At 47.8% G+C, this 17,732-nt stretch overlaps 2 protein-coding genes across 2 annotated transcripts; one reads left to right on the forward strand and one right to left on the reverse strand.

The window, feature by feature from the left end:
* Positions 1 to 9,757: 9,757 nt before the first annotated feature.
* Positions 9,758 to 12,808, forward strand: LOC109731714 (syntaxin-132). Its single transcript, XM_020290887.4, has 13 exons — positions 9,758 to 9,918; positions 10,306 to 10,413; positions 10,510 to 10,566; positions 10,704 to 10,752; positions 10,852 to 10,940; positions 11,033 to 11,106; positions 11,323 to 11,365; positions 11,447 to 11,507; positions 11,613 to 11,638; positions 11,729 to 11,806; positions 11,914 to 11,994; positions 12,251 to 12,316; positions 12,416 to 12,808. Exons 1-13 carry the CDS (start codon positions 9,901 to 9,903, stop codon positions 12,575 to 12,577), a joined length of 912 nt encoding a protein of 303 aa, XP_020146476.1. The 5' UTR covers positions 9,758 to 9,900; the 3' UTR covers positions 12,578 to 12,808.
* A 31-nt stretch (positions 12,809 to 12,839) lies between these two features.
* Positions 12,840 to 15,254, reverse strand: LOC109731718 (isocitrate lyase). The gene is made up of 4 exons (XM_020290892.4): positions 15,158 to 15,254; positions 14,839 to 15,078; positions 13,400 to 14,762; positions 12,840 to 13,242 (listed from the first exon to the last, which is right to left on the reverse strand). Exons 1-4 carry the CDS (start codon positions 15,185 to 15,187, stop codon positions 13,163 to 13,165), a joined length of 1,713 nt encoding a protein of 570 aa, XP_020146481.1. The 5' UTR covers positions 15,188 to 15,254; the 3' UTR covers positions 12,840 to 13,162.
* Between the last annotated feature and the right edge of the window lie 2,478 nt (positions 15,255 to 17,732).

Raw genomic sequence — 17,732 nt, forward strand, 5'->3', positions numbered from 1 at the left:
CCGTCTTCCCAGATGGAACATCCCCTGCTACCCGAACGGCTAAGTTGAATGACACCAATTTTTTCCATCAAGCGCGCAAGCACACCCCCGTGGGCCGCGTGAAATCTGAGCTAACCCCAAAACTTGCTGGTTTTGACGTCAAATAAGATAGAAATATCAAGGGAAGAAGATAGAAATAGCAAGCAAAACACAGATAACCAACAACATATCAAATAGACGGGTAGAAATCATAACATAGTTCGGATAGATAAAGTTCACGGTAGAACCAACAACATGATTTAATAGAAATATTTAAAAGATAAAAAACTTGCCCTAACACGCTAGGGCAAGACAAGCTGACGAGACCGGGCCTTCACCACCATCTTCACTGCGCCTCCTCTCCATCCCGTCCTCGCCGATGTAGTAGGGGAGGGTGTGCATACCGTCGCGGGTGGGGAAGACGCAGTCGAAGTTTGTGAAGATGTTGTGGGTTGTGAATGCGATGAATTCGCATCCACACCAAAACACCTTGCCGAGGAGGTAGTACGCATCAAATCTGTTGGTGAAGGTGACGGTGAGCCCTATCGGCGGAGACCAGGAGTTTGGACGCACTTCATCCAGTCGGAACATCACCGGCGAGCCCGCCGAGAGGTGGGCGAAGCCCGCACGGAGGAACCACTGGACAAAGCCCCTTGCACCCCTCCAGCGTGAGAACGCCCACACGCGAAGCATGCTCTCCACGACGACGCCGGCCGGATACTGTCTCTCCGGCACGGTCGGTGGGAGCCGGTAGGTGGGGCCGTTGTACTGCATCCTCGCGGCTCGCTCAGAGAGTGCTCTGGGTTTGGGGAAGAAGAGAAGGGCGGCGCAAATGGATGTGTGCAGAAGGTGAGGGCTGGTGGTTTAAATAGGGAAAGGGGAAGGGAAGGGAACCGACCGCGCTTACGTTCAAACTAGCCGCGTCGAACGATCCATATGCCACTTTAATTGCCACGTTGAATAGATGCGGGTGGATCAAAAAAGTGTGAAACCAAGGCTTTAATTGCCATGTTGAATACATGCGGGTGGATCAAAAAAGTGTGAAACCAAGGTTTTAATTGCCACGTTGAATCGAAAAGTGTGAAAACAAGGTTTTAATCGCCTCGCTCGCATGCATGCACGTCCGCCACCCGCGCATGCAAACCCACGTCGCCGCCCTTCCCATGCATGCAGGCCTCAGGCGCAGACAACGAGATGGCCCAACGGTCCATCCAGCGACCCAGCGGGTGAGGCTGGCGTGGGACGGCCCACCCGAATTAGGCCCAAGCGAGCTTCGCGCCGGGCACATCCCAGGGGTGCAGGGAGTTTAGTCCCACCTCGCCGAGCGAGGGGAGCTAGCACTGGTTTATATAGCGGGCTGAGCTTTCCCTCTAAAGTTCCTTTCTAAAGCGGGCAGCACATTGCCTAACCATCTCCGTCCCTGCCCTGTGGGGCCTACTTGCTACCTGTTTTCACAATCTGGCAGGCCTCTGCATCCTGGCCCAATAAATGATTGGGTTACTAGTCGTACGCAGGCCGTTGAATTGTGAAAGCGGGCAAGTAGGCGGGCTTTTTTTGTCTATTTCATTTTTTTCATTTGTCACCATTATTTCCATTGCAGCCTGTCCATCATGCTGCATTTTGGCAAAAACAAGCTAGAGTTGTACACACCCTGATTTAATGCTCAAAACGTCGGTCTATACCTCAAGGGGACATTGTAAAATAATTGTTTTCAAAAATTTCTTTCATAGACATGTTGCACACATGATCTCTTGCACAAACAATGCTAGGTTTCCAAGGTTTTGTATTTTTCTGATTTTTTTTGAATTTATAATGCCCTCTAGACAGACTGCTGAAAACATCGGTCTATGCCTCAAGGGGGCATTGTAGAATAATGTTTTTCAAAAATTTATTTCATAGACATGTTTGGCACATGTGTGTCACCATGTACAAGAAAATTTGGGTGATTTGGAGGCGGTGGAAAAATTCACCTTTTTTCAAAAACTCGCTTAAGTTAAAGACCAAATGGTCCCTCCGGAATGCGGGCATTTTTTCGACCACCTCCAAATCACCTCAATTTTGGCACACATGATCTCTTGCACAAACAATGCTAGGTTTCCAAGGTTTTGTATTTTTCTGAATTTTTTTGAATTTATAATGCCCTCTAGACTGACTGCTGAAAACATCGGTCTATGCCTCAAGGGGGCATTGTAGAATAATGTTTTTCAAAAATTTCTTTCATAGACATGTTTGGCACATGTGTGTCACCATGTACAAGAAAATTTGGGTGATTTGGAGGCGGTGGAGTTAGACCAAATGGTCCCTCCGGAATGCGGGCATTTTTTCGACCACCTCCAAATCACCTCAATTTTGGCACACATGATCTCTTGCACAAACAATGCTAGGTTTCCAAGGTTTTGTATTTTTCTGAATTTTTTTGAATTTATAATGCCCTCTAGACTGACTGCTGAAAACATCGGTCTATGCCTCAAGGCCCTTTGCCGTCTGCCGCGGACGGCAAAGAGAGCGGACGGCAATAATTGCGCTGTCAGTTCGTTAAGTGGCTAACGGCAGGCCTTTGCCGTCCGCCGCTGACGGCAAACTTTCTAGTGCCTTTGCCGTCCGCCGCTGACGGCAATAATTGTGTTTTTTTTGCATGCACGCGGTCTACGTACGCCATTCACAATTGTATAATACGAGGTGGGCATACCCTTCTTTCGTATGACCATTCTGCCGTTCTACGTTTTGTTGGGGGGGTCTACCGAAGCCAAATTACCTAAACAACACACTAAAAAAACTACTCGGCGTTGCTATCGAGGTCAATCACCGCCGGGCCGTTGCCGCCGTCATCGTCGCTGCTGGACCGGTTCGCGACGTCGTCCCAGTCCACCGGGACGTCGTCTGAATCCTCTTCCTCCTCCGCCATCGCCGCCTGCGGCGCCGCCATCGCCTCGGCCGCCTGGATTGCGGCCGCAATCTCGGAGGCTTCCCCGGCCTCCCGCGCCGCCGCCGCGGCGGCTTCTTCCGATGACCGCGCTAGGGCCGCGAGCAGTCCGGGCGTGTCCTCCGGGTCGCCGTCCTGTCGGAGCGCCGCCACCTCCGGCGGGATCACGGCCTCGGCCGGGGCTGGTGGGGCGGGGCCAGGAGGCGGGGCGCGCCCGCGCCCGCGCAGGCCGGAGGGCCCGGCTTGGCCTGTGATGTCGCCCACGGGGAGCCCACGGGCGGCGCGCTTGAAGGCGCCGATAACGTCGTTGAACCGCTTGCCCTTCCAAAATCGGCGGCGGTTCTTACGGTTGAACCGCCCACCGGGGTGCGCGCTCAGCTCGGCGTTCGTCGCCGGCGGGACCTGCGTGGGGTAGCCGTCGGCGGAGATCCTCCACGGCCGCGGCACCTTCGCCGTCGGCGGCACGAACAGCCCGAACCGGAAGAGATCTTCCGTCTGCCCTTGTGTCAGGCTCGAAGGCCAGACGCCGCCAGGTGCCGCGCCATCGGAGTCCGAGTCGCTGGACGCCATCCCGCGCAGATCGGTGAAGAGAACGCGCGTCTGAAGAGGGAGAGGAGGGATGGACGGGCGGTGTGACCAAACTCGCCGCGCAGGGCGGGTTTTATAGCGCCGGGAATTAATGCACGGCAGGTGAGGCGCCGTGGCGGGGCGGAGCGGGGCATTAAACTGCGGCAGGGAGGCGCCGGGCCACGGCAGCGGTGGCGTGCGGCAGGCGCGGGCGCGGCAGTGCGGGCGTGCGGCAGGCGCGGGCGTGGCAGCGGTGGCGTGCGGCAGGCGCGGGCGCGGCAGTGCTGCCGTGCGGCAGCGGCGCGGTCTGGTGGCAGGCGAGGTGCTATCGGCCGGCAGCGGCGCGAGATGGGACGGGGCGGCGCGCGGAAGACGAGATCCCATGCAGCCGCGTTGACCGCGAGCTGCCGCGTTGATGGCGGGCGAGTGGATAGACCACGATGGTAGGCGTGTGCGCAGTGGCCGGCCGGGTCGGTTGGACTAATAAATATCTACGCGTGGGCAGGCGGGATGACCAGACGAAAAAACTAAACTAAAAATAATCTAAACTAAAAAACAGAAAAAAAAAAAGAGAAGAGGGGTGGGGCTCACCTGCGGCAGGGGTGGGGCGCTCGCCGACGGAGGGGCGCTCAAGGACCTTCATGCAAAAACCAGGCACCTGCATGCAAGAGTCGGGGACCTGCATGTGAATAGTGATTCATCAAGGCCTTGACAGCTGCTAGCACAGCGGCTGCCGCCCGATTTGCATGCAGCGAAGATGAACGTGCATGGAGGTTTCTCAAATATTTCCAAGCACACCCCACTGGGCCCCGCTTATTTAAAAAATACATCAGTCATTAATGATCTCTAAATGAAGAATATGCATGATGATTATGAATATGCATGACAACCATAGTAAGGGTGAAGAATCATATTCATCCTACAATGAGGACCAACGCTTGCTAAAATCACCTCGATGAAGGTATTTAAGCAGGTAAAGGAGCTGGTCGAGGGGCGAGGTGGGACTATTTTTAGTTACACGAGAACAACGCGCGAGATCGTACGTGACGTGGGCCGTCCGGAGCTGCAACCTCGGATGGGCCGGTGTTTGGGTCGACGTAGGAAAACGGCCTGCCATGCATGAGCCATGCAGACCGTGGGATCGCGCGGGAGATCCGTCTGGCGGCCGTGTGTGCGTGCAGAAATACATCACAAAAAATATTCTACTCGACAATAACAAGTGCTCCATGCTAGCCCTTATTCCTGTTCGAAATACATCATCATTCTTAAAGTTGGACATCAAATGATACACACAGAAAATGGAAACGAAAGATGTCGAATTAATACAGTAACATGGCAGTACAACCGCACTTCACTAAATTACTGTCACGATGAAATAGAATGTAAAGACCACGTCACACAAAGCTGAATGGCACACGACTTTCTCTGGCTCATCGTCGGTTCATGCTGTATGTAGACATCACAGTTCAGTCTCGAGATCCTACACAGAAGAATAGAATAAATCACATGGACATCAATTATGAGTAAAACACATGCAAAAAATAAATATGAACATATTTCGTACCTCTAGCAATTTAGCGCATTTACGTCGATTGTGACCAGGATTCTTGCAATAGCCACAGATATTCTGTGATCTTGACTTCTTTGTCTTTGCCTGCAGCCTTTTCTTCGGTGCACCTCGGTCTGGCACATGCACGGGATCCAGAACCTTATCAACTTTCTCCGAGTGCGGCATCAACGGGCCAAACCTAATGTTGTTATGCTGAGCATTAGTTGACTCCTTGCTGTCAGCTTGTTCAAAACTTGATTGCTTGCCATGATGTTGTGCTTGCAAAAGCATAATTAGACGGTGATAGTCCTCATCAGAGTGGCATGCCTTGAAACTTGCGGCGTGACTACAATTCCGCAACTCGCAGTACCTCTGCAGGCTTACCGAATAGTCATACATCTGGTTTTTTCTGATAGGTGCATATGCACATTTTGCATTCATAGTCCACCTAGTGGGAACGCAACAACTGGGCAGAATTGTTTGTTTTAAAATCCCCAATATGTAAAAAATGTGGGAACATGGTGTGCCTGCGCATTCCAGCTTACGGCAAGAACAACTCACCCTGTGCAAAAGACCTCCTTGCTCTTCAATGCGCACTCCAAACTTTTTATCCATTCTTTCCTGCTTGGACACAACATAAGTGGAATCTTCTGATCCATCTAGTATCTCTCTGATCTGACATTTGCTGACAGCATCTATGCTCCATAAGACCATCTTAAAGACACTAGGTGTGAAAACTGTTGCGACGTGTTTCTCAAGCGGCGAAGCATTTTCCTCTGTAAATGGAACGGACTGCAAGGCTTCGACGTCATGGAGAGCTTCGTTAATCCGTCGCGACGCAAGGCAACGCTCATAGTGCTCTAGCATTTCAAACAACGACATCTTACCCTCAAGATGCGTATGTAGCACAGAGTTCAAGCTCTCACTCCTCTGATTGCTGCTCAATCCTAGGAAACAACGCCCCTCAAGATATGGAGCACACCACAACTTTCTCATTTGATACATCTGATGCAGCCAAGACTCCTCACTGGTTACTTTATTCCGTTGTAAGAAGTATATCCATTCTATCTCATGCTCTTCAATGGAAGAAGTATCATAAATGAAAGATCTGAATTCCTCCTTTACGTCGTCATCATGCAGATGGCGTACAATGTTCTGCTGAATGTGCCATATACATAGTCTATGGTTTGAGTCTGGCCAGACCACCCTGATTGCTCTCTGCATTGCAAGGTCCCCATCTGTGATCACAGATATCGGATTCTTCTGTGCCATGCAATCAGAAAAGGTCCGCAACATCCACTCGTATGACTGGCTTGTTTCATGAGAAATTATACCACAACCAAAAATGACAGTGCTCCGGTGGTGATTCAACCCGACAAACGGCACGAATGGCAGATTGTATTTGTTGGTTCTGTATGTGCTATCGAAAACAATGACGTCTCCGAAAGCCTCGTAGTCAAGTCGCGATTGGCTATCAGCCCAGAACAGTCCCTTCAGATGGCCATGCTCGTCTACCAAGTACTTGAAGAAAAAAATCCACATCTCGCTCTCGCCTCGCCATCATGTGCATGATCACCGTATTAGCATCACCGGCACTGATTGTCTCCTGCTTATTAGCATGGCAGATATTATAAATGTCCCTCTTTATGCATCCAACCTTATCAAATCCACCGTATTGAAAGCACAAAATATCCATAATACGGTATTTGCGGATCCCACATTTTTCCATGTCCGCAATGTCCGCTTTCTGCTCATCGCTAATTCGTCTGTGCGAACGCAGCAGACAAGAAAGATCCCGTGGGGCTAGAGGATGGCTGTGCTCATCGATGAAATCCTTGACAAACCACCGACCGGTTTCCTCCTGTCTCGCAATGACCAATTTAGCATTACACCCAACACGAGTTAAACTACGTGGCCTCCTCTTTCTATCTTCCATCTTTCTTTTCATGTGCTTCTCTTCGCGAAACCCTTGACGACTACACACAATTTTCCTTCAAATTATGTATTTGTTGGATCCATCCCACTCAACGTAGCTTTTCCTCACACTAAAACCTTTTTCAAGAGCATATTTGTTGTAGAATTCATAGCCTTCAGCCTCACTATCAAACATCTTGCTGACAACATTTAGATACTCGAACATACTCTCATCACTTGCATACGCCATGTCTTCCTGCATATGACATGTGAGGGAAACCAATCATCAACATCTTTCTGTTTATCAATGTTGCAGGTGTGAAATAGCTCATAGGCAAAGACAAGTGCATGGAAAAGACTTTGCTCGTTTGACATGTGAGGGAAACCAATCATCAACGCCCAACAAGTACTATCCTAGCATGGATGATGACTCTAATAAACTGGATTCATACCTGGTACGCGCGAAGAGATGGGATCGTCCGCCGCCGTCGCCGCCGATTCAGCCGGCGCAGATCCGCCCTTCTTCTTCTTTGGTGACGGCGTGGGGGGCTGGGGTTGGTTTGGTGGAGGACGAGGACTTCCTCTCACCGGGCAGGTCGAGGACGAAGAAGGTCAGGAGTGGCGACGAATAGATCGGAGGAGGATTCTGATCTGGATCGAGTAGACATGGATCTGGTCCTCAAGTGATCGGTTCAAGAAAAGATATTTCCCCCTGGACCATTATGCCCTTATCGCAATTAACATATTAAATTTAATCAAGTTTAATTCCCCGCAAGATCGGACGACTAATAAAAATCAGACGTGATCAGAGATGTAAGTACTGCTAAGTACTCCGAGTACTAACCCAATCACCGTAAAACATCTCATATCTTAATGCCGGCCCAGTAGCTCACGCCTGTGCGAACTGAGGGCAATTCGACTCAGAGAGCGTCTTATAAGAGGTCCCCCAAGGAATGATATGTATTACGAATTTTTATTTCCGTGAAAAAATTGTGCTTCCACGAGAAACACATATTTGCTTCTCGTGGAGAGGTAGATTAGCTTTTGCAAGAAGCACAGTTGTGCTTTTCGGAATGGAAAAAAATCTTTGCTTCCACGAGAAGCACACATTTGCTTATTCTGTAGGCACAGATTGGCTTCCGAGAGAAGTACAAAGCTGCTTCTCGAAAATAGAAAAAAAATTGTGCTTTCATAAAAGGCACAGATTTACTTTCGCGAAAGCACAGAAAGAGGGAAAAAAATATGTGCTTCCATGAGAAACACGAATTTACTTCTCGTGGAGGCACATATTTTCTTTCAAGAGAAGCACAATTATGCTTAACAGGGGAGGGGGGGGGATCTATGCTTTCACGGGAAGCACTTTGCTTCTTGTGGGGACAAACCATGCTTCCACAAGAACAAGTTTGCTTCTTCTGTAGGCACAAATTTGTTTATGTAAAACTGTGCTTCCACAAGAAGCACCGATTTGCTTTAGGGTGAGGCACAACTGTACTTCTCAGAAAGGGAAAAAATATGTGCTTCCACAAGACGCATAGATTTGTTTCCGCGAGAAGGAAAAAAAGATAAAAAAGTGCTTACGGCTCGAATCTTTTTTTGGAAAAAGTTTGTCGACATCTATTAACATGAGATTCCGAAGATCTTGACATTGAGTAATCCAACGATGAAAATAGTTCAGAAATTGAACGCACGATTCAAGAGATAAAATGTTTTGGATAAATGAACATAAAAAAAAAAGACTCTTAGTTATGACAAGGGACACACATGCAGTGTGCTATTTGTCAGCATCTGAGAAGACGTGACTGATTTTTGCAAAAGATAACCCTTAACTAGTGATTTCGGGGTATTTTTTATTTGCTGCATTATGTGGCAAATTGCCGGTGATTTACACAGGAAGAGCGACCGATCAAACAAATGGGCCGGCCCAATTGTAGAAGAGAACGACCTGGGTTCCTGGCCGGTTTCGGCTTCCTGACTTGGGTCCTTTCTATTGTTTCTCTCACTTGTGTTTTCAGCCTTTTCGATTTTATGTGATTTTCTTCTCTCAGTTTTCTTCGTTACTTTTTTTTTAATATCTTCAAAAAATATTCAGTTCACAAATATTCATAAATTTTGATTTTTAGTTTTCTTCAGTTCACAAATTCATAAAATATTCAGGAAATTTGATTTCTTTTCATGTTTTTCCAAAAATATTCAACTTTTGCTTTAATTTTCAGAACTGTTCAGGACTCAAAAAATTGTTCATAATTTCAGTAAATGTTCACAGCTTCAAAAAGTATTCCGAATTCCAAAATTTGTTCAAATTTTCAAAAATTGTCTGCATTTTATGAAAAAATTTGAAATTAAAAAACAGTTCGTTTTAAAAAAATGTTTATAATTCAAAAATATTTGCATTTTCAAAACAAATTCGCTTATAGAAACATTGTTTGCCAGTTTTTAAATCGATGGTTTGAACCGCAAGCTGCAGTAAACCGCGACAGTAATGAGCCGGCCAGTCAGGCTCCCCTGTGGGTCGCACGCGCTATTGGTCGCATTGAGCGTCCAATGAGAGCCCCCACATAGCAGCAAACCCCGGGAAGGAGGCCGCACAGCGGAGTTGCCGGTTGCAGCACAACAGTCAGCAGGTTTATCTCAGAAAGAAAAACAGTCACCGTGGCTGTTTCCACTTTCCACGGAGACGCACGCAATCGCTGTCCCCCCTAGACGGCAAGCAAAGAAACGAATTAACGTCGCTGTTAATTTTTACTTAACCCAGTTGTCTGGTATAGTTATTTGGTTCCATCGATGGCCGGCGTTCAACACCAGGACGATCTTCCCAAAGTCACCATCACCGCATACATTTCTTCATCTCATCTTCCTTCGCCTCTCTCTCTCTCTCTCTCTCTCTCTCTCTCTCTCTCTCTCTCTCTACACACACACACAGGAAGCCAAGATGAACAATCTTTTGACGGTAATGTTCTTTACAATTTACAAGATTATCTCTGTCCAAGATGATGCGGTTCCTATTCCTCCTTATTACTTGTGCTGCTTCTTCGTTTTCTCTCTGTCAGCGGCCGTAATTCAACGAATGTTCGTGCCAACTGCTTTACAGTTCGTTTCTTCTTAGGCCCCGGGTTCCATCCTCCTTTTCGAACAAAGAAAGTTCGTTTGGTTTCTACTAGTGTCATCATAGGTCAATAATTAGACGGGCTGCATAACCCTGATTGATTTCCAGATAATTCAAACATGAAAAGTAATCGGTCATACGTCCAAGTCCTATTGGTTGGAACTTTCAGTAAATGGGTGGAACTTGCAATTACTGTATGATTGTTGATGCTTTCGATCAACTGGATCGTAGGATTCTTTTGAAATGGACGCGAAGCCCCCAAAGGAGAGGGACATCGAGATGGGGCGCCAGAACTCCAAGGACAAATCAGATTATGGACTCGAAGACTTCTTCAAAGAGGTCTGTTATCTGTTGCGCAGCCAGAAGACAGTTTGTTTACCTGTAGAAAATCATCGTCCTACGTTCTTAAAGTAAGGTGCCTTGATTTTGATTTAGGTCAAAGAAATCGAGATGCTGCTGGACAAGATGTCTAATATAGTTCAGAAACTTCAGGTAAATTTTGTTTCAGACGTTTCAGACATGAGCTCTTTTCCTTTTTAAAACAATAGTTAATTACATGTTGCCATCACCTTAGTCTCTAACTTGTACACTATTGACAAGGAAAATTAATTCTTTATTCCCACCTGCAGGAAGCTAATGAGGAGTCAAAATCAGTCACTAAGGCCTCTGCAATGAAAGGTTTGAAGTTCATCCTTTACTTGTTTGTATACTAATTGCATTTCTGAGTGGTAATGCGGTAATGATATAAGTGGGACGTTTGAATGATGCATCTTCCAGCAATCAAGGGACGCATGGAGAAAGACATCGATGAAGTGGGGAAGATCGCACGAAGCATAAAAGTGAAGCTAGAGCGAATGGACAGAAATGTACTGACTGATATTAACCTTCTAGTTCAGCATCACCTGAATTCACCTGACTAAAACAATGTTCAGGTTTCACTCACCTTTTCTGTTTCCAGAATCTTGCTAACAGGAAGAAGCCAGGTTGTGGGAAGGGCACAAGTGTAGATCGATCGAGGATGTCGATGACCATGTAAGATATCCGTCCCTTTCTTGAGTAAATTTATAGTAATAATCGACAGCAGGCTAGTACATATAAATAACTGCTTGGTGCTAGGACAGCGGACCTGTACCAGTTAAAGAATGAGTTAGTCCAAAATCATTTTAAGCTGTGAGGAAAAAGTTTAATGTACTGCTTTTTCCACCAACAAAAAAAAAGTGATATTTCACTAGCTCTTGATAATTGCAGTGCACTGAAGAAGAGGCTTAAAGAAAGAATGAACGATTTCCAGGTTTGATGATCTAACTCACTGTCCATCTTCTGTGCCGAAACGAACAAGGAGCATGCACTATATTAATCCACATTTCTACAGAATTTGAGGCAAACTATCCAGCAAGAGTATCGAGAAGTCGTTGAGAGAAGGTTCTTCACAGGTCAGGAGAGCTTTATTCTTAATGCATTATGCTCGCGCTGATCTATAATTTCAGTTTAAACCGTCTTGCTACCGTTTTTGATAAACCTAAATGTTGGAACCGCAGTCACTGGAACAAAGCCTTCTGATGAGGTGAGGATGCTAGCCCTAGTACATTTTGTACATGAAAATGGAAAAAGCATTTGTCTTTCTGAATTCAATGTGTCATGAAAACATGACTAGGTGATTGATAACCTGATTGAGACCGGAAGCAGCGAGCAGATCTTCGAGAAAGCAATTCAAGGAATCGGTCGAGGGCAGGTTGATTATGGTTTATTCTCTCCCCCCAACAGCTTGTGTTGCAAACCTCATGTTGTTGAGTCTGATGGGTCTTAATTCATTTTTCATAAATTGCCATTGGCGAAAAGATTATGGCCACGGTTGAAGAAATTCAGGAACGGCATGATGTAGTGGTGGATATTGAAAAAAAGCTTCTAGAATTACAACAGGTAATTTTGGGAGATTGCAGGTTTCCATTTAGCTCTTGGTCAAAAATCAAAACTTCAGAGAGCTTTGTTGTAACTTAGAGTTTGTCAAGTGTTTGTCGTTTTGTTTCCGTTTCTTTGGTCTGATGTACTGTCTTCACTTACAATTAGTAATGTTAGATCGTTGGTCCAAAATCAAGACTTCAACCGAACCTCCAGCGATTTCACATGTTCTTGTTCATAGTCTGTTTACCAATGGCATCTAACATTGTGGATTCAGATTTTTGCAGACATGGCAGCGCTTGTCGATGCACAAGGAGAGATATTGGACAACATAGAGAGCCAGGTCTATTACATCTTTTCCTTTTGCTTTCTGTTTTGCCGATCCTACTGAGAATTCTGTAAAGTTAGATGTTCATGCTTGCTGCTGCGTTTCAACTCACAGGTTCAGAATGCTGTAAACCACGTGCAAACTGGGACCGAAGCGTTGCGCAGCGCCAAGAGCCTTCAGAAGAAGTCGAGGAAGTGCATGATGATCGCAATTATCATGCTTCTCATCATCGCGGTGATCATCGTGCTATCAGTTTTAAAGCCTTGGGCTAAGTAGGAAAAAAATTCCCTTTGTGGGACGCATGTTGCAAACATGCTTTATCCACTTAATAATTGATATACTTGCAGTGAGCCTTTCTGATGTACTCCTACTACTTAGCTGAGGGTGCTTTAATCATTTATTTATGTACTTAGTTACAGTGATACTTATGGCTAAGTTGCGATTTGGCATGCGACAGTTTTTAATTCTATATAAGGCGGAACCAAGAAACAGTTGCTTAGAGCTCTAAGAACTTCATTGTCCTGATTACAAACAAATCTTGCCACAAATGGAGACTCTTATATTGATGGAAGCATACTTGTTTGAGTTGAGTTGACATACATAAGAGTTTCAATAGCAATTACTTATCCAATTCAGTGACGACCTGAAAGACATCGGCAATACAATTTACCCCGATTTGACATATCCAATTGGAGCCTAACATAATTCGTAGGAGTATATATAGCTAGGCAATTCCATGCCAATTATAGTGATCGATTCGTAAAGTATCCATTTCCAGAGCTGATGTGCCCTCGAGCCGCTTTTATTCTATCCAATTATCTTAGAGCTTTCTTCTTAATCATTATTCCTTCTCAACCTTCATCACATCCTGGACTTGGCAAGAACATGTTGACTACTGCTCTCACTTCCAGGTTTAGTCCAGAACTGCTCTTCAGTAGCTCCTGCAAGCAACACCAAACATTTAGTTAAAAATTTAGAAGAATATGAAGAAATATAAATTTATTTATTTCAAAAAGATAAAATACAAAACATGCATGAACAATTGAGACAAAAACTCTGGAAAGTTAGTCACTAGATTAAGATTTATTGACAACTTGCCTTTTCCCATGGCTGCGGTTGAGGACATGCCGCCCTGCACAGTCTTGAGCACCCTATCATAGAAGTTGGCACCCGACCACTTCTGGTGCTCCAGAGTCTCCACCCCATTCCTCCTCTCCTCCCGCTGGATCCTCTCCACGTACGCCAGCATGCCGCGCCGGGCGAAGTCCCGCGCGAACGTGTCGGTGACCAGCGCGTCGGCGTGGAACCCGGCCAGCGTGATGAACTGCCACACGTACCCGAGCCTGGCGACGTGCGGGATGAACGCCGCCATGTCGGCGTCCGTCATGCCCGACGCGTCCCAGTTGAACGACGGCGAGAGGTTGTAGGCCAGCATCGCCTCCGGGAAAGCCGCCCTCACGCCCTCGGCGAAGGCCGTGCACTCGGCGATGTTTGGGCTCGACGTCTCCATCCAGAGCACGTCGGCGTGCGGCGCGAAGGCGCGCCCGCGGACCACGGCGGAGGCGACGGAGCCCTGGAAGCGGTAGAACCCTTCCCTGGTCCGTGGCAGATCCCAGTCCCAGAACACGGACCCGACCCCCAGGCCTGCGGCGATGTCGCGCGCTTGCTCGTGGGACACGCACTTGTCGTAGCTGGTGGCGTTGCTCCACTCCTGGAGCTTACGTTGCTTCTCCAGGTCGGTGGTGTTGAGGCTCGCGATGGCGTCCTTGACGCACTCGGAGAAGGTTTTGAGCTGCGCCGTGGCGGTCCACTCGTCCTCGATGGCCTGCAGCTCCCTGCCGTTCTTGCCGGCCGACATGGCGTCGGAGAGCATGGCCGTGAGGCTCCGGTTTTTGAGGCGCGGGTTCGTTGCGCCGAGGATGAACTGGTGGTCGCGCGCGTCGATGTTGGTCTGGATCAGCGTCGCGGCGACGGCGTCGGTGCGGGCAACGAGGACGGTCTCGACGCCCATGATGTCGAACTGCAACCGAGCGGCGACGAGGCGGTTGACGTGCTCCGAGACGGCGACGAGCACCTTCCCCGCCATGTGCCCGCACTTCTTGGTCACCGACGACTGGTCCTCCAGGTGGACCCCGGCTGCCCCGCGCTCGACGAAGAGCTTGCAGAGCTTGACAGTGGCAGTGGCGCCGCCGAAGCCAGTGTCGCCGTCGGCGATGATGGGCTTGAGGAAGTCGACGAAAGGCGCGTGGGCGCGCTCCGCGCGGGGCAGAGACATGCGCGCCTCCTGCTGCTTCCGGTCGTGGTACTGCTGGGCGAAGAAGAGGTGCTCCACCTTGTTGGGCACGGTGTCGTAGGGGTAGTCCGCGAGGTCCGGCCCGGGCTCGTTCGTCGAGGTGTGCGTGGACGAGCACTGCCACCCGGACACGTAGATGGTGTCCAGATGCTTTGCCATCATCGTCACCTGCATGGAAAAATTCTTGAGCGAGACGTACAGTACAGGTGGAACGGATGAGGGGATAGCGAATTGCGCTGCGTGCCTGCACGGGGTCGAGCGCGCCGAACGTGCGCGAGGCCGTGCCGGCGGCCTGGTGGGCCTTGAGCGTGCGCCAGAGCTTCTTGGCCATTTCGCCGGAGGCGTAGCTCTGGCGGAGCGTGCCGCGGAGGAGGACGACGTCGCGGGCGGTGTAGGGGCGCTTGGTGAGCCGGAACCTCTCCGTGTTCCACCACGCCCCGACCTCGGCCACCTCCGCCTCGAACCGCCCTTCCTCCTCCATGATCTGCACGTAACAAATCCAACATCACACACTCTGCAGTTCAAAATGCATCACTGGTCACTGACAAGGTAGCAACACTAACCAAAGAAGGGACGGAGGGCGGCGACGCCATGGCCTCTGGGAGAGCTATGCACCTGTAGGATATAGGAGGATCAAAGAAGTGCAAGTGCGTGCATGGCTGCTTCGCCTCGAAATCCCACTGTATTTATAGGAACGAGATGACTCTTCATGCGTGCGTGCATGGTGCATGGTAGCGTGTGGCCTGATCTCTCCGATCGTTCGATGCTTATCGTGGGATTTCGCATGCAGCCGGGCAGGCGAGGGTCGCAACCGTGAGTGGTTATGGCCGCTACGTCGACGGTGGTGTCCAGGACTTCGATCGGTTACGCGCAAGGACAAAATTTTATCCACGCGTAGTTTGGACAGTTCCAGCGGTTAGAACTGGTTGCACATAAGCTGAGATCGGTTGCGTGCGTGCCACTCCCATCGTCTGAAAACTGAACTGTGATCCATGCTATGGCTTCGGTAACTAACGTCGAGACATCAAGTTGCAGAACGACATATGGTTTCTGCTCATTTTCTGATGCCAAATTCAGAAATGAAACGCCTCCCTGCCTCCAAATATTACTGTTTACACGTTTACCCGTAGAAAGTCTGTAGCAGATTGTACCTAAAAAAGGTCTAGCAGATGTTAGGAAATTAGGCATTTTTCAATTTAACTTAATCCAAATTAACATCATCAGAAGTTTACTAACATGGCAAGTCGCATGTAACAGACAAGAAAAATCTAGTATGTAAGTATATGGACCAAAGTCACATGTCAACATGGGGAGGTTCATAACATAAGAGTTCATCAGAAACTCCAGTGCAACACTGTCGTCAACCACGATGGAGAAAACAAGGTACTGGTCTACCGCGGAGGAAGTGGTAGAAGCAGACGGACAGTTATCCAGGACGTAGTCGATTTTGAGCGCGCAGTCGCGCCGAGACTCTCCCCAAAACTCTTATAGCCATTGCATGGTGCAGGTTCTATCGAAAAAGGCTTCTTACCCGCTTTATAAATAAAGACAAACCATGATACAACCATAACCGAACACCCCAACACCATTCTACCACTAGCTTCCCGCTCCTAACCCGCCGCTGGCCTTCGCCGGCGGTGGCCACTAGCCGCCTGTCATCTGCTACTCCGGTAACGTCAGCCACCTAAACCTCCCTATCGCAGGCCACTCTGGCAATGACATCCACCACTCTAGGGTGTTCTCACTCCGATATTCTGGTCCGGTTGACATGGCTCATGTCGGATTTGAGGTTCCAAACAGGCTTAGAATTTGAAGACAGGATAATGAAGAATCTTGGCCTTCCAGTGAATTATATCGAGGGGAACTCTGGGAAGGAATTTCTTTTGGTAGCTCAGTTCTCTCGATCCAAGATCCGTCTCAACCATGATTCAGTAGGTCTTATACTTCAAGCTTGTTTTGGAGGTAAGGGTTCTCGCTTCAAAGTCATTTTTCTCAGAGATCATTGCTTTAGATTCTCAGTTTCCTCGAAAGATGTGGGCTTTGCTATCTACAATGGTGGAAATGTGGCCAATGATTCGTTCAATGTTTATTTCTTCCTCTGGGGGAACGAAGGTCCAAATTTTACAAAGAGCAAGATGAGGAACGGACTTTGGTCTCTCATTCAAGAAATTCGGGTAAATCTTTTACTAATGCAGTTCGTGCAGCAAGATTTTTTTATGCTCAAGATTCAGGCCGAAGAATTTCAAATTTTGCAGCTGGGAATAATGCTTCAATTTTCTCCACACTAGAATTTCCCACTAATGGAAGATTTCATTGTCGTACCTCTATGGAAAATCAGGCAGGATCAAAGGACGCTCTAGTTCAAAATCGTCTGGGCGGTCCAACCACAATGGGCCAAATAACCTTATGTTGGAAATATTCCCTAGAGGCAATAATATTTGTATTATTATGTTTCCATATTCCTAGTTAAGAGTTTATATTCTATGCTATAACTGCTATGATCCAGAAATATGCGATTCAGTGGAAAACTCATATGCATGTGTGGAACGATAAACGGTAAATAAAAGGTTCCTAGTCATGTCTCTAAGACTAGCTCAAGTGTTGTTGGTTATCACGTTTTCCGGATCTTAGGATATCGTTAAGTGTAATGATAGTCGTAAAACAACATTGAGGTTATGATATTGGAAGAACGATCATATTGAATCAACCAATCTTGTTTGTTATGAATTGAGTTAATATTGCCTCCATTCAATTGTTATAACACTGAGTGTTAACGTGTGATATTGCTCCTTAGACCATGAGAGTATCGTGGTCACTTCCTAACGTATGGCGGGCTTTGGGGTTGCTCAACCGTCACTTGTAACACGGTGATCTAACGACAACTTGCAGGTTCATCAAAAAGTTTGACAAGTGGTCAGATAGCTCGAGAGGGGATTTGTTCCTCCGGCGACGGAGAGATATTCTTAGGGCCCTCTCGGTGTGACGGCATCCATCATTGTCTGGCCAGATATAGGTGACTGTGTCACGGGGATGCCAGAACACTTCAACGAGAAAGAACAGAACCGGTAACGGGAGCAACGATATAGTAAGCATGGTGATGACTCAGGAGGATACCGATGCACACCGGGTTTTGTAAAG

This window comes from Aegilops tauschii, chromosome 2 (genome assembly GCF_002575655.3).
Source record: "Aegilops tauschii subsp. strangulata cultivar AL8/78 chromosome 2, Aet v6.0, whole genome shotgun sequence".
Lineage (NCBI taxonomy): Eukaryota > Viridiplantae > Streptophyta > Magnoliopsida > Poales > Poaceae > Aegilops > Aegilops tauschii.